The sequence below is a fragment of the Colius striatus genome, chromosome 3 (assembly GCF_028858725.1).
Source record: "Colius striatus isolate bColStr4 chromosome 3, bColStr4.1.hap1, whole genome shotgun sequence".
Classification (NCBI taxonomy): domain Eukaryota; kingdom Metazoa; phylum Chordata; class Aves; order Coliiformes; family Coliidae; genus Colius; species Colius striatus.
The window spans coordinates 44,472,311-44,487,974 of NC_084761.1; the positions used below are offsets into that span (position 1 = coordinate 44,472,311).

General features: G+C 42.3%; 1 protein-coding gene across 2 annotated transcripts in view; it reads right to left on the reverse strand.

Annotated features, from left to right (window-relative positions):
* Positions 1 to 7,501: 7,501 nt before the first annotated feature.
* The window catches only part of TET2 (tet methylcytosine dioxygenase 2), a 75,348-nt gene continuing 67,185 nt past the window's right edge, over positions 7,502 to 15,664 (reverse strand). Inside the window, exons 8-10 of one of the 2 annotated variants that reach the window (XM_061992750.1) lie at positions 15,443 to 15,580; positions 13,610 to 13,970; positions 7,502 to 12,260 (exon numbers count right to left, since the gene is read on the reverse strand). In XM_061992750.1, the coding sequence (XP_061848734.1) occupies positions 10,867 to 12,260; positions 13,610 to 13,970; positions 15,443 to 15,580 (1,893 nt within the window). In that variant the 3' untranslated portion in view covers positions 7,502 to 10,866. Of the gene's footprint in view, positions 12,279 to 13,609; positions 13,971 to 15,442; positions 15,581 to 15,664 lie in introns of both variants that reach the window. The other variant, XM_061992749.1, reaches the window with a different exon arrangement.

Below are 15,664 nucleotides of genomic sequence, written 5' to 3' on the forward strand. Positions count from 1 at the left end.
CTTCATTGCTTTTATGTTGGCCTCTGAACGAGTGGCCATTCCACTCCTTTCAGATTTCACAGCAGAGATTTCACATTGAGATGGGCTCAATGAACTGGAAGATTTCATAGAAAGCTGTCTCCTTTAATGCTTTCTCCTTCAACAGTCCCCACCCTCCCTGTCCTTTAAAAAATTTGTATGAACTGTAAATTGACAATGGAACAATTCTATGAAAGAGATACTTTAAGGCAAAGATGAGGAAAGCCAAGTGTTTTAATAGGGCTTGTATTTTAAGAGGTGGGAGTTTAAAGCAGGGAAGAAGAAAGTTAACGTAAACAGAACGAAACCCAGTTGAGGTCTCCCACTTCAAGGATACGTAATTTAAGTGCTCTTACCATAGTACCTGAACACTGAAATTGTTCATCTGTTTATTGCTCTAAAGATTCCATGGATTGGAGCTGGTCTTTCTGCAAGGCAACTGTGACCAAGAAACTCAGTTCAGGGACTTGGATGTCCATAGCAGGCTCTCAGCAGAGCTTAGATGCCAAAATCTGTCTATTCCTTCTTCCATCACTACTCGCCCCTGGAGGTGATGCATCTCCCTGACACCTGTGAATGCCTGCAATTTGCTTTTCTGCTGGCCTGGGACTGCTCTGAATGGGAGTTCCACAGCTTGTAGAGAAGCGTGACCTGACTCCAAAATGAAGAGGTCCTCTGCCTAAGTTCTGATCAAAGTGGACTCATTGCTCAAGGGAACCAAGCTCCTGACAAGCACCATATCTCTGGTTTTGCCCCTTTTAAAGTGGAGAAATGGGAATGAAAGAGCCTACTGGGCTCTGAAGAGGAAGGCAGACGTCCGGTGCTATCTCTGAGTACTGTCTTTTAATTTACTGTTTAATATTAATGTCACATCCCTAAACAGAAATGAGAACAGGCAGCAGAGCTCTCCATTCCCCTACTATAAAGTCACACTTCCCCTTAGGCATAGCTCCTTCCCTCTGGCCTAGCAAACACATCGTTATAATTTGGGTTGAGTGGCAGGAGGAAACTCCTTCCTTGAGGAGGGGCACGTCTTGTACTAAGGCCCTCATGCTCTTCCCTGCACTGAAGGTTTGAATCTCTTCTGGTAGTTGTTTAGAAATGGTGATAATGCTTCCTAACAGGAAGCCAGCTGTGTCTTTGGGAAATGCTTCCCTGCATGACAGGCAAGAGATCTCTTTCCAGCCTCCGTGGCAAGAGAGCATGTGTACTGTATAATCTCTCTTCTTAACTGTGATTGATTGATCAGTTAACTGAACAAGCAAGAACTTTGTTTGCTCTTTACCAGGAGCTGTTTGGGAACAGTCGCTGGCAGCAGGGCCCTCTGTGAATCAAACGGTGGCTGCTCTCTGCCTCACTGTGCTCTAGAGGCAAGCAGGCAGGCATTAAATATACAGTAGACCTCTTTGGTTTGTTTTTATCAGCACAAGTGTAGCATACAATCTCCTTGAAAGGAGGCAGCGTCTCTGCTAGAGTGACAGTCCATAAACTATCCTGTTGAGATCTACCTACAGAGAAATCTAGCAGCCATGTGTAACTGGTGACTATCAACTGGCAGCAAACTGCTTACTTAGAAAGAAAACTGCTGCTAACATTCCCAGCTAGTTAAATGTCAGCTTTACCTGACCATATTTATATTTTGCTGTGTACATGAGTAGCTCTGTGGCACCTTACTGCAAAAGTACGAAGAGAGCACGTGAGAATACTTTCTGGATTCACAGAAACCTGTCAGATCCCCTTCAGATTTTGTGAAGTTTTCTTCTTTCCCTCACACTTAAAATGTGGGGAGACTTTATAGGTCTAAGTATGTCTAAGTGGCTGCTTGCCTGCCTTTCCCAAGGAAGTAGCTGCAGCAATAGTGAACGTAGTGGAGGAGGAGGCAGCAGCACTGTTTTCTTCACATAACAGGCACAGCTGCAGGAGCTCTGAAACCTTGTGGCTACACTTGACCTGGTTTCCTTGACAAAAGCACATCTGTTTTTCAATTTGATTTAACCTGGAAACCATGCCTCTGCCTGTGCTGGGGCCAGGAATCAGGAATGACAAATCCTTCTCTAAAACACCAGTGTGTAGCTGCTGGAAATCTGCTACTGAGGTCGCAGATCTGAAAAGTTCCCTGTGTTCTCTTGATAAGCCTGTGAGAGAGGCTCACTTTTGTCTTGTCACCTTGCATGTCTGGGATTTGCTCCTGGCCATTAAGGGTGCTGCGGGAACTGTCAGATCCCCTCTTCCTCCTTGTACTGGTTTGTGTTGACTGGTGTCACTTGGCACGTCCTCGCAAGTGTCATTGTCTCAGTACTGATGAGTTTCCTCTGTGCTACCATTAGATTAACTGGTGTTTGTTGTCCAGGGTTTTGGACAGGGGGAGCCCAGGGTGTCCTCTGTGAGGTGTGCATGTTGTGCCACAGCCTTGGACCCCATCTTCTCTGGAGCAGACCGGCTGAGGAGTTTCTGCAGCTCACCTAAGGGTGCCATAGGAGGCTGGGTCAAGGTAGAAATTGGCTGCTCTTGTTTGCATCCTCTGCCAGAGAGGTTGAAGTGCTTGGTGTGAAGAGCAGCCATTTGCCTCTTAAGAGCTGGGAGAATAAATGCCTGCAAGCTACAGCCCGCTGCCAAAATGCACGCTTGCCTTTGATATGGAGAGCGTTAACAGCAGACACACAGAGAGCAGATTTGCCAAGGTTGCTGATTATAAGACTGTATAAATTCTTCAAGAGCAGGCAAGGCTGAGGTTTTAAAATTCTGCCTTATATGGTCCCTTCCAGTATCCCATCCTTCAGCCTTAGGAAGGCTGTGCCGATGCTGCAAGGCTTCAAATACAGAACCAATACGTGGAGCTTGGATGTTTTAAACCAAGGCCTGAACTGAAAGGCTGTCATGCAAAACAAATGCACTGGGGGTGGTGGTGGAGGAGGGAACAGCTAATAGATGTTTTCCCCTTGCTTGACATCTGTCACCTCCCCCCAAGCCAATCCTTCCTCTGTTTATAGCAAACCATTTGCTCCCATTAATTAGAGCTGGATTCCTGCCATCTGACCAGCTTTATGCCTGTACAAATGTCAACAGAGCCAGGACTACACAGGTGGAGAGGGAGGGCTAATCAGAAGAGATCTGTTGCATCTCTTTGAGAAGGGAGGTGGGTGGGGAGGAACACCAGCCCCCTCCAAATCAGGCACATTAGCTACAAGAATAATTGAAATGCAGGCTGGGAGCCCCAGGATGCCACTTTCTCTGTCTCTTTTCAGAGCAGACTGCACTTTAAGCCATCCCCTCCAGTTAAATCTCTTTACCAAAGTGGTCTGTATGGAGGCTTACATACAAGAAGATAATGGTGCTGTCATTTTTACAAATAATCACAACAGGGGCAGAAAAAATAAGAGGAAGATGATTACCCCTGAAAATCCAATGAGGTTCCAGTGGCTAATGCAGTGGGAGCTGAAAGGAAGCTGAACCACAATCCCAAGCTGCTCCTGCCAGGCACCGGGCTGGCTTTTGTGCCGTGATTTAGGAGTGTACAGCTGTGTTGCCATGACGTTAGAAGGAAACGTGCTTACCCTGGGATGGTTTTCCTTGTGTAAAATACTATGAAGACAAAGTATTTAATGTGCTAGTTGAAGCAAATCCTGAGTGGGAGAAACAGGTTAACCTTGATTAGCTTGGCTGAATTGTGAAAGAAAAAAAACCCCCACCTGCAAACCCCCTCGTGGCCTCCTCCTGCAGTAAGCGCTGCGTTTCTGCTGGAATTGTGAACGAAGAGAATGGCACTGGTTTTACACTGAGGATTAAACCTCATCTTAAAAGGAAGTGGAACAGCCGCCTCCCCTTCACCCCACTCCTTCATATAATGACTTGAAGTATTTTGTTATGTGTTGTGGGAAGGAGTGTGGGGGAGGCGATGTCCCTGTGTGTATCCCAGAGTATTTTAGGCGTTTTATGTCCTGTAAAATGGTGATCTGCATCTCTTCAGACAAGGAGGACAAGAATGTCAAAGTTGAGAGTCCTTAAGGCACAGAACTAATGGCAAAACAGTCTGGGAGAGAAAGTGTGGTGCCTTGTCCTGCATCTGAAAGAAATGGGTGCGGGCTCCAAACCTGGAAGGAAGATGGCCCTTTGAATTCAAGAATAAGGAGATTTCTAAACCAAAAGGCCTTGGGCATATGTTTATACCATGTTGTAGGAAGTATGTAATTACCTTCCGCATGGCGAGGCCTCTGGGGATCCCTCTGCTGTGTTCCCCTGTATGGACAGGGCCCCGTGGCACCTGGCTCTGTGGCAGGGTGGCTGCAGCGAGCAGGGCATTTGTCTGGGCCTTGGGTACCTCAAGTTGCAACATGCACCTCAGGTACAAAGCTTCTAGCCTGTTTTCTTTGTTGACTGGAAAGAGTAGAAATAATAGCAGTCTTTCACAGAACTTTTCTTTCTTCTTTCTCACTTTCTTACCTCAGTGCAAGGCTCTTTTCCCCTCTAAACACAAAGATGTGTATTTTTTTTTCCTTAAATCAGCAACACTTCCTGGGCTAACTTCATGCACATCAGTGCTAACCTTTGCTGATTAGAGACGAGGCAAGTAAAATATGGAGCTGACTGACTGATTTGTAAGCTCTGCAAGAGTCTCTGCTAGTACACTATTTGCCTGAATGAAACTAACTTAGGGAATCATTTACAGGTCAAAGTAAAGGGACTCCATACATAAACTTAGTTGAAAAACAAAATGTCTCACGCAGAGTGATGTAGGGAGAGCTGTCATTGTAACTCATGGGGTGGTGAGGGTAGAATTGTCATTCCTCTGAGACAAAACGATCATTTACTGAGTGCCTCAAAATTATTAGCTGTGTCTCCATTAGGTAAACAGGGCTGAGTGTAAAAGAAACTTGACAGATGCATGTTTTCCAGAAAAAAAGTTACTGTGTCAGTTCAATAGCAGAGCATCAATTTACTGCTGAGATAATGATATCTACTGATTCTAATCTCAGTGCTGCTGGACTATCAGCAAGCTCCACTGAGTTTGGCGTTAGGCTTGTCACACGAGCGCGGTGGTACCCAAGAGTGCTGCCCTGCAGCTCTGCCTGCCTGCACCTTGCCCTACCCTGCCCTGCCTTCTATGAGTGGGCAAGAGGATGTGCTTTTCTGTAGGCCCTGTCCCGAAGGTACGTGTAAACCACAGAGTTCCAAGGTCTTGCCTCCCTGTCTGGAGTTTTACTTGAGTGAAAAGATTCGATTTTACAAAAAAAAAAAAAAATCCCAATTGTTATTTGAAAGTAGTGGTGAAAACGTGCATGTGGAGAAACCACCATTGCCCATCGCTTCTTAAACTCTGCCTTCTTCTGTAAGGTGCTTTACTTCTCAAAAGGAAACACTTTTGTTTAAGTGGTTGTGCCTTTTCTCCACTCTTCCATGCTGGAGACTTTTCTGTATCTCTGAGCACAATCACCTGTTGCTCTTAAATTTTGTCTGGGGTTTGTTTCCTCTGGCTTGGCTTGTTATCACAGGCTTTTCAGCCATTCCCATGAAAAGGCAGCTGAGATGTCAAAACGCAGAAAACAAGAGAACAGCTGGGTAAGAGAAGAGGAAAGGCAAGGCAGCAGCTACCTCTGGGAGCCAGAAGCTCGGCTGAGCACTCCTAGTTGTAAGTAATCGATCAGGCTGGCAGCCTGTGGTTTGGGTAGTGAGAGTAAGCTGTGCCTGGGTCACAGCCACCTGGGGCACAGGAGCAAACTGGCCCCGTCTCGGGGACTGCCCGAGTTTGTGGGAGAAGCTCAGTCAGCAAGTGTGGTGTGACTTCCCCACGGCCTCGGCTGGGGACACGTCCCAGTGCTGGTGGCTCTGCAGCGAGAGGTCTGTCGGAGCACACTCGAGAAGGAGGGAGGGAGCAGCCCGTGTTAAGCGGCTGCCGGCGGGAGCGCTCCTGAACAACGGCGGGAGCGCACCCTGGGGAAGGCGAAAGGGGTGACAGACCTTTGTCAGAGCGAGTGCATCTGTAGGCTCCAGCTGTCTAATCCATTAAAGCGCACCTGCGCACAGAAAAGAGCAACACTTGGCTATGCAACGTGTCCCAAGGCATCCCCCTGTGAGACATATGCTGAGAGCCAGGGGTGAACGCCACGGATTTTTCGAGTTGTAAATGCCTGCTCCTGCGAGGTGTTGAGCTACACAGATGCAAAGAGTAGGAGGGCTTTCCCAAGGTTCGTGGCTTTGATGAGTAGGGTAACCACGGCTGACAACAAAGTCGGGGGCTTAAAAAAGAAAGCTTGAGGAGCCTTCAAGCACCAACTGTTGCAGAAGCACTCTGCAACTGTGGAGAGAGCAATTCCTCTCTTTTCCCATAGAAGAGAATATTTCAGGATTCGGTCCCGATATGCCTTTAAGTTAAAAGAGGGGATCATGAGAACAAGCTTTTGTCTGCTGCGTGCAAGAACATATTTCCTGGTATTGATTCAGACACGCTTTCTTACTGTATCTACTTTTCTCTAGATTACATGTGATTTAGGTGATATGTGAGCTTTTAGGCTTTTATGGTTTTTGTCTTTTCTTAATCACAATATAATTTATGTGGGAAAAGATCATCAAGTCCAACCATTAACCTGGCACTGCCATGTCCAGCATTAAGCCATGTCCCTCAGCACCATATCTGCATGTCTTTGGAGTACCTCCAGGGGTGGAGACTCCACCGTTTCCCCTGGGCAGCCTTGACCATCCTTTCGGTAAAGAAATGTTTCCCAATATCCCATCTAAACCTCCACTGATGCAGTAATACTATCTGTTGGAGCATCCCATTTGGGAGTTGTTTGAAATCAACTGAGAAATGTATAAACAGGCAGAGAGAAATCCCCCAAATAAAACAGTGAATGCCTAGAGACCACTACCTCATCCTGTCCCTGCCACGTGTGCATTTGTAGCTGTTACTCAAGCAGTGAGTAAATTCCAACAGTGAATATTCCATATTCATCTGTGTCCACAAATAGCAGTAGGAAACCAGCAATGATGCTCTGCACCCTCTTCATGCTGATAAAAATGCCTTTCTCCTTCATTGTAAACACAGATTTTACTGAGCAGTACCTTGGGCCAGGTAAGTAGCATCCCAACCCATCAGAGGCAAGAGTCAAAGCAGAAGAAGGAATAAATATGTCTTAGAGCTCCTGTTTTGAAGTCCCTACTGATCCTGTCTTTTGAGTGTGGTGCTTGAGGCAGGGAAGAGGTAGGTGGGCTAAACCTGTATGGGGGGATGTGAGTCTGCTTTGTTGGAAAGTTTATCTTTTACTGGTGTGTCCTGTGAGGCATTTAGTTGCAAGCTGCTGAAGTATGCAGCTTCCCCAGGCTAGCAGATTCCCCAGGCCCGTCACTGTTGTCCGGCTCCCCTGGGACTCTTGACCTGGGGCTGGCATGAGGGGCCACGTTTCACTGCATGGGCTTTGCTACTGGCTGATAAAAATGAGAAGGGCAAAGACAAGTTTCTGCAAGACACACTTAGAGTGCATTAAATAAATATAAATTTTATTAAAAACACCCACATCTCAGCGTTATCAGGAATGATATAATAAACAGCTTTCAAATAACCTGCATTACATTACAATACTTACAGTATTTATAACCATCCTCGGATTCTTTTTATAGACATACCAAACATTTCATGAAAATGAATGAAACTAAAGTTAAAAAAAAAAAAAGTAGAACATAAGCATAGAAAATGCACACAGAAGTTCATTACCTTAGTGTCAAACGGCTAAAGTTTCCTACACAAGTTAACCACTAGCTTTAGAAGTGAACTTTATACCACTGTGCGTCAATCAAGATGAAGAATTCATTCAAGTAAAGTTGACACCACTCAGAAGCATCTTCAAGTATGGCTATAGTCAACCTGATAATCCTATACAAGCAATTTTATGTCTGCTTTGTCATTCGTTCCAACTGAGGCAGGGTTCTGTACACCAAAAATTACAGATTGGGTATTTACAATACAAAACTGATTCACCGACTAATCTTCCTGCTCCTGCTGCCAGCAGTTTGGCAAATGACGGTGCACGGCACGTTAACCAAACACCTACCGCGGATTACATGAATAATACAAGACTTAAAAAAACAAATCACCAAAAGATGAAGATTTATAAAGGATTTGATTAATCTGACACATAACCATCAATTTCTTTTTAGAAAAGGTGAAACCTTTGTTTCAATGTGGTGGGTAAAGTCGTAGACTGAGGACTAAAAAACAAAATTGCCACAATAAATATTTGACCATCAAACCCATAGGCCTCCTTTGATTTGCTCGAGTTAGGTTGCGATTCTGTCTGAATAAAATTTCTCTCGACCAAACTTAATCTTACAGTATATTGCACAAGATATCTCTGGGACATGGAGGTTTGCATGTTTAGGGAAGCCCTTGTACAGACTGTACCTTTCTATATTTTCTTTTATTCATTACAGTATCCAAGAAGCCTTGTTTAGAGAGTGACTCGAACAACTCTAGCAAACAGTCACTTGCCAAACCCCTGCCTTACATTTTTCCCTTTAATCAGCTCAGTGCATTCTACTTTCTTTTCATTTATTTGTTTGAAACAGGCAAAACATTCTAAATCTCTTAAACGCTTTCATTACAATAAAAAGAGCTAACAAATTTACAAAATTAGTTTTAGTTACATCAATACATGTACAAGAGAAATTAGAGAAGGGATTCAAAGGAAAAGCACTAAATCCCTGAAAAAGAAATACCAAAACAAAACAAAAAACCCAAGAATAATATATTTAACCTACAACAGCTTTACATACACACAGGTGACATGTTGGCATAGGAGAACATGAGTTGAAATATCCCTGAATTTTTAGAACAAAAAATAAAATTAAAAAAAAAGGCTGAAGTTCAAGTTCTACTTGAGAAAAATGTCAAGTATTGAGAGAGTTTTTTTTGTTGGTTTTTTTTTTCTTTTCTTTTTTTTTCAAAGGCTATCGGGGGAAAAGATGGTATACAATATATAAACTTTCACACTCAGTTCAATATCCTATTGCCAAACTAGTGTTGAGGTATATGACAAGTAGGAACATCACTCAAACCTTTTAATGGATTTTTAGCTCACATTATGATATATTTGTAGCAGGCTGAGTAGCACCATGATGTGAATTCTGCTCAAAACCCAAATATATATAGATTTAATATTTTTTACAGTACTAAAATACTAAAGCATTGCGTTAAAAAAAGTTTTGTTTACAATTTAATTTACTATACAACTTTCCTGCGTTTTTCTTCTTCTTTAATAGAAATTAACGATTTAAAACCACCACAGCAAGCCAGCTGCCTATTTGTTTTTTTTTTCTATTTAATCAACGGAATCACACAGAACTAACCCTGTTTCATTCATCTTGCGTAGGCATTGGTCTGCTCCATCTTCCTGGAAAAAGAGGACACTTGCACCGAGAAATGACACACACCGCAACGGACATAATTATCGACACAAAAGCGATCTGCCATTCAATATTTGAAGAGCGTACGGATCCTTAAAAACAGCAGAAGCCGAAGCTAACTAGTTGTAGTCTGTCACATGCTGCTAATTATCACCTGTGGTTAATATAAAATTCTTTCCTTAAAACTGTACATATTTGAGTAATGAACTTGTCATAATAATTGTAGAAAACAGATTACAGTATAGCTGTGTGAGATGAGCACCAGAAAAATGTGTTTTGTGTACTAAAGTATTCCCTTATATCCAGTAAGCCCCATTTTTACCGTAACTGACTGTATTAAAAATGGATATGTAGCCCACTAGCAGATGTATGGCTAAACCGAAAGTATTTAAAAGCTTCTTTAGTTTAAAAAAATTATTTTTGCATTTTAAAATAAAAGTAAACTCGTTTGTTTGTTTTTTGTTTGTTTTTTTTAATGTCTTAGTACCTCAGCATTGTTCAAGTTGCCAAGCTTAGGTAGACAAAGTGCTTTTGAAACACTACTTAGAAAAAAATATCTCTCTCTCTATTTTATTGTCCTTTTCTCGGACTTGACTGGATGAGCAAAATCCAGAGGTCTTTGTAATTCCCATATGTTAAAAAGTAAGCTTATTTTAACACCAGGTAAATTCGATACACACATGAATGAAAAGGTCCTCCCTGTTGCTGAAGAACGTTTGACTACATCGACATTTTGTTATAAAGGCAAAAACTGTTTGACTGTTAAAATAAAGACACCGTTCTCTTAGATAGCACCATGGTTTTAGAATATCCAAACAAATTCAGTGTTTTGCTGTCTATTCATTACGTCTTATCTACTTTGTTAAATAAAATCAAGAGACTAATAAGATTACAGTAAAAACTGTGTGTTAAAAAGCCATAATTCCAGTATTTCAGTACATCGTAGATTCAGCACCAGATGTTATTTTAAGATTCCTGCAGTTGTAATACTACAGTATTATTTTTTAGGGTTCTTTTTTTTTTCTTTGCTCCTGCTCCATGACTACGCAAACTCGATGACATTAAAAGTGGCCACAGATGTGCAAAACTGTAAGAAGAAGAAAAAAATAATGAAATCCACTTGCAAGATTATCTCTTTCAGTAACAGAGCCAGTGTTTTCAAATGTAAATCGTGAAACACTTTGTTGTTTTGTTTTTGTTTTTGCATAGGATGCTTTGGTCTTGTTTCCTACGTGCCATCTGTGACCACTTAAAAACCAGTGGAAAATAAGAGCGCTGGCGAGATTACCTCTTTTTGCTGGTGTGCTGAGGCTTTTTCCACCGACGAGTTTTTTGTAAAAACACTGCTTTCTTCTCCACCTTTGCCTTCCCCAAAACCTAACGAAGAACCACCCTACTGACAAGGTGGGGTTTGTTTTTGTTTTTTCCAATGAGGTAACCAACAAAGGTGTGAAGTTAGATATATCGGTTGTAAGGCCCTGTAACCCGTGTAAAGGCATATGGAGATGTGGTTACTGTGGAGTCTGTGGTGACCGACAGTGTCCGTTGTGCGAGAGACTTGATGAAGCGCAGGTAGGTTGGCTCAGAGGGCTCATGGGGTTCCGCAGGCTCCCGCTTGGCTTTTTTGCCGTAGGATTTCTGAGGCACGTAGTCCGGACCGTACTTTTCACATTCCTCCTCCTTCTCTCTCGCCTTCTCAGCCATCTTCGCCTCCCACAGAGCCAGACCATGTTTTGGTTCATTCATACTCTTGTGCTGGTAAAAGACGAGGGATATTCTGGTGGGATGATTCCTGTTGGGATTTTTTAAGGGAGTCGTTGCGTGAAGCTCACGTTTTGCACACTCTATGAGAATTGACCCATGAGATGGAGCAACTGCCACTCCACCAATTTCTGGATCCAGAAAGTTCTGCTCACTATCTGACCAGACTTCATCGGGATCCTCTGCTTTTTCTGGATTCAGCACATCAGTTTTATCTAAACCAGCCTGGGGTGTAGTCCTATCATGGTTCTGACCTGGAAGCATGTTAGACAAACCATTAACTGCGTGTGAAATCATTTCGCTATCCTTTTTTTGGAGATGCAGTGAGTTAGGAGGACCACTAAACACACCCGAAGCAGAATGGTACTCGTGTGCTAAATGTGGAGCGGGTTGCATGTGATGTTCACTGGTTTTACTCATGGAGGCATAATCCATGCTCGGATTACTCAGATTGGATTTCAGCCTCGAGGCAACCTCCATAAAATGGCTGTCAGCCTCATGGGTAGAGTAAGAGGAAAAAGACCCTACGTGATGTACATTTGGTCTAGCGGCGCAATTACTGAAGGAGTCTACCTGAATATTTTGGTTTCCGTAATTCAAGTACTTGGGACCAAAACTCTGGTTATTCCCAAACCTATGCTGGTATAATGTTTGAATGGGTGGTAGGCTTAGTTTAGACACATGGTCTTGGCTCTGGCAACCATACAAGTCCACATGCTGATGCTGAGAAGTGTAGGAGCCCAAGAAAGAGGGACAGCTGTCCATAGGTACGTTTCCATTGCATTGGTAGGGTGGATATTGGTTATTTTGACTTAATGATCCCGAATAAGGGTTCATGGGACTGGAGGAATTCAAATAAGACCCCACAGGCTGTGATGAGGTTGTATAGAGGTTCATGGACCCTCCATAGGGATCTGAAGGGTATGAAGAGCTCGAATAAGCACTGGCTGGATTAGGCAACCTTACATAGAGATTTGCAGAACCTGAACCCGAGTAGGAGTTAACGGGATTTGACTGAGGGTTGTTAGGGAGAGTGCGCTGTGGATGTTGCTGCTGCTGCTGCTGCTGTTGTTGTTGTGTGGCTGGTCCTGAAAGATGTAAAAGATCTGTAGTTGTGAAAAGAAAAAAATACCCACACAACAAACAAGCTCTTTTTTTAAAAAATTAAAAAAACCCAAACCCAACAAACTACATACTTTATAGACTTTTCATGATACAGATCCATGAAATTTCTATGAAAAGACATCATATGATGTGTTAACAGAGCTTCCCTTTCTCCTATCTCAAATATCATCCTTTAAGAACATGAATAAATACTAAGGCTTCTCATCCTTTTTGGCTTGTATCCAGTAAGATCAGATGCTAGTGGCAATGGGGAAAAAGAACACAGTGCAATCTGTTCAAAGTCACGTGCACAAAATCCAAAGAGTTGAATCATCATTTAAGTAGCCCATGAAATGGAGCATCAAAGTGCTCTCAAACAGCCATGCACAAGGTGACCTTCTTTTCCCCAAGAATAAATAACTCTTCTCATCTATATTAACAGAACAATTAAAAAAAAAAGTGTCTAGCTTTATGTAAAAAAACAATGGTGACATTCACTGATGGAGAGAACAGTTCAGCAACAAGTGAGATTAACCAAAGACATAAGAGTGAAACCATCATTCACTGGAGTGAGATGGCATTGTTTAATGGTTAGAGCCCTAGCCTGGGTCATGGGACAGCTGACTTCTATTCAGAAATATTTCAGCAACCTTCTGGGTGGCCTTGGGTGTTTTGCTTTTTTCCTCTCTGACAAAGTTGCTGTAACAACAAAATTGTCAAGACAAATTCCTTTGCTCAGGACTCTCAAATCTACTGATGAAACCTGCCAGGGATTGTCAGGTGGATTTTTAAACTCTTAACTCCACTATGGAAAAACCTGCTTTGCTTTTGGTCTTGAAGCTGAGAGTATAAATACTGGAGAAAAGGTTAGGCTTCAGTCCCCTCAAATTACAAGGTTCTCTGCAACAGTGTCAGACAGAGAGTAATGTGTAGGTCACTCATTCTTTGGCAGCAGAGCAGCATCACACAGTTTTCTGTTCATGGCTTCAGCAACGCCTAGTCTTTCAAAGGTACTTTATGATACACCGTATGGCAAATAGAGTTTGCAAAAGCACTAAGTTTCTACAGACGTTAACTATTCAACAATAAAGGATTTATCATACCACTTTTTTGTTGCTTTTTTCCTGCTTCTCCAGAGTTGACCACAATTTGGCACTAGAGTATTTGTAAATACATGGTATTGATAGTTTCTTCCAAGAATTCTCTTTCCTTTTTAATTTAAAATGTTCTTGGGCTGAGAATAATGGTTTTCCTGAACCTCGTTGTAAATGGCCCTGATTTCTAGGAGGCTTACCACAGTACACAAAGATCCCGATCAGATTCACATGTTTACCTGCCAGCTGCTTTGTGTGACCTGCAGCCTCAGAGTTGCCTTGCTTGTTGCGTGATGCAGCAGACTTATCTCTTTCACCTTTGCTAGACCCATTCTCCAAGGAGGAAAGCTTTTCTGCAGCTGCTTTCTTTGCTTCTAGCTTCCTTTGCCGGCATGTCTTAACAGGCTCTGCCAACATCCTTACTTTTCGACGAAAGGAAGTAAGGACCTGGATGCTGCCATTCCTCTTCTTCTCCTCCTGCCCTTCAGTGCTTCCAAACTCATCCACATCAGAGACTTTGTATAACGGGAGCACGTGGAGCTGCTCATCTTCTGGTGTTTGGCCAATTTCACGATTGTCTTCTCTAGTTAGTGTGCAAACCTGTAGGGAAGGTGTTAGAGTAACTCTCTCAAACCAGTCTGAGACGAGACTTGAAATGCTAACCTGTGCATTTCACTTTGCCCTGCCACTGTCAGCATTGGCACCTGGCAAGCTATTTGAGAACTCTAAGTTTCTGTGCAATTTATGCATATCACAAGCCTGCAACTTCATTTCTTCCATTGCTCTGTTGGACAGCGTCAACACACATAGAAGTTTTATGTGTATATATATATATATTTCTTGCACTTGTGCTGAGACAAACACTATAGTTAGAGCTTACCTGAATTTGAAATAAATTGTGTGATCCACTGTACCATGGCCAAGCAGCTAAAATGGCAGAACCTGAGATTTTGTACTCACCTGAAGACTTTTTTTTTTCACTGTAGCACATTAGCTAGTTACCTATTAGAAAATACGTGCAATATGACGCTGTATTTCACACACCCTTACAATGGCAACTTCCAAGACTTTGTAAAGGAATGTGTCACTGTAATGTTAATAATAAGATTTAAAGAAGTTATCATTGTATCATGCAGCACGTTCATTGTGTTAGGTCCAGGTAAAATAGGCAATGGGAGGATCTTGGTGGAGAAAAATGCTGATACAGACGTATTCTGTAGCAAAATCATTACATCAGCCAGTTTAAGGAAGAAAGCCCAGGTAAAAATATATATTGTTTTGGTGGCAGTTGACTTGTCAATTGTCACACTGTGTAAACAGGAAAAAATTAGTTGGTTTTAAAAAAATAGATATTCTCTTTGGTTGTAATAAGAGTTGCAATGTGGATCTAAGTAGTTGTTTCAAATTACAACCGTGACGATTACTCAAAACTGAGGATTATTCTTTCTCACATTTACCACAACTGTATTGTCACAGAGAGAGCAGGCAGGGAACAGAATCCAATACAGATTGAAAAGCAGCTCACTTTTCTGGTATCCTTTACACAATCTTTGCAGTACATGCTAGAGATCAGAACCAAGAAAAGTAAAAGGTGTGTGTGCAATACAGAGGATGGTAAGGCATACAGACTTTCTGCTCATCTCAAGCAGGAATGAAATCCACATAATTCCAAAATTATCCTGGAAAAAACTTATTTCTTTTCATTTAAATTTTTTTAGAAGATAATAATTCAAAGTTTTTAGAAAAAGCTTTGGTTTGAAAGCACAAATACAAGCTATTTGTGCCAGGAGCACTGAAACAGATGTTTCAGCCCTGCTAGGACCTTCTTTCCATTGTGCTGATATTTTTTCTTTTACAAGGTCTATATTAAATCTTTCTTTAATACACCACAATTCTCATCCATTTGAATGAAAAATTGTGTAGGGGGTAATGAGTTAGCTCAATTACCACTTAATATTTCTTTTTTTAGCAGTCTATGTTATGCAAGTAGAAATTTAAATGGACAGGAGATACTGAATTAAATATATGAAATAAGAGTTGGAGTAAGGAGGCTCCAAGCACCGCAGACTTACCAGTGTGCTCCCATTCTGCATATTGTGCAAGTCTCTGTGAGCATGAGCACAAAAATCCAGGCAGGCAGTGACCCCTGAGAATGGGCGACCTTCTTTTAAACCCAGGCGACACTCAAGTGCTCTGTGTTCATACTCGATCTGGAAAGAGATGGCAGATATCACTGCAAGCAAGCTGAGTGCTCCAGTACACCCAATTAGCCCTGAATGCTCCACTGTGACAAC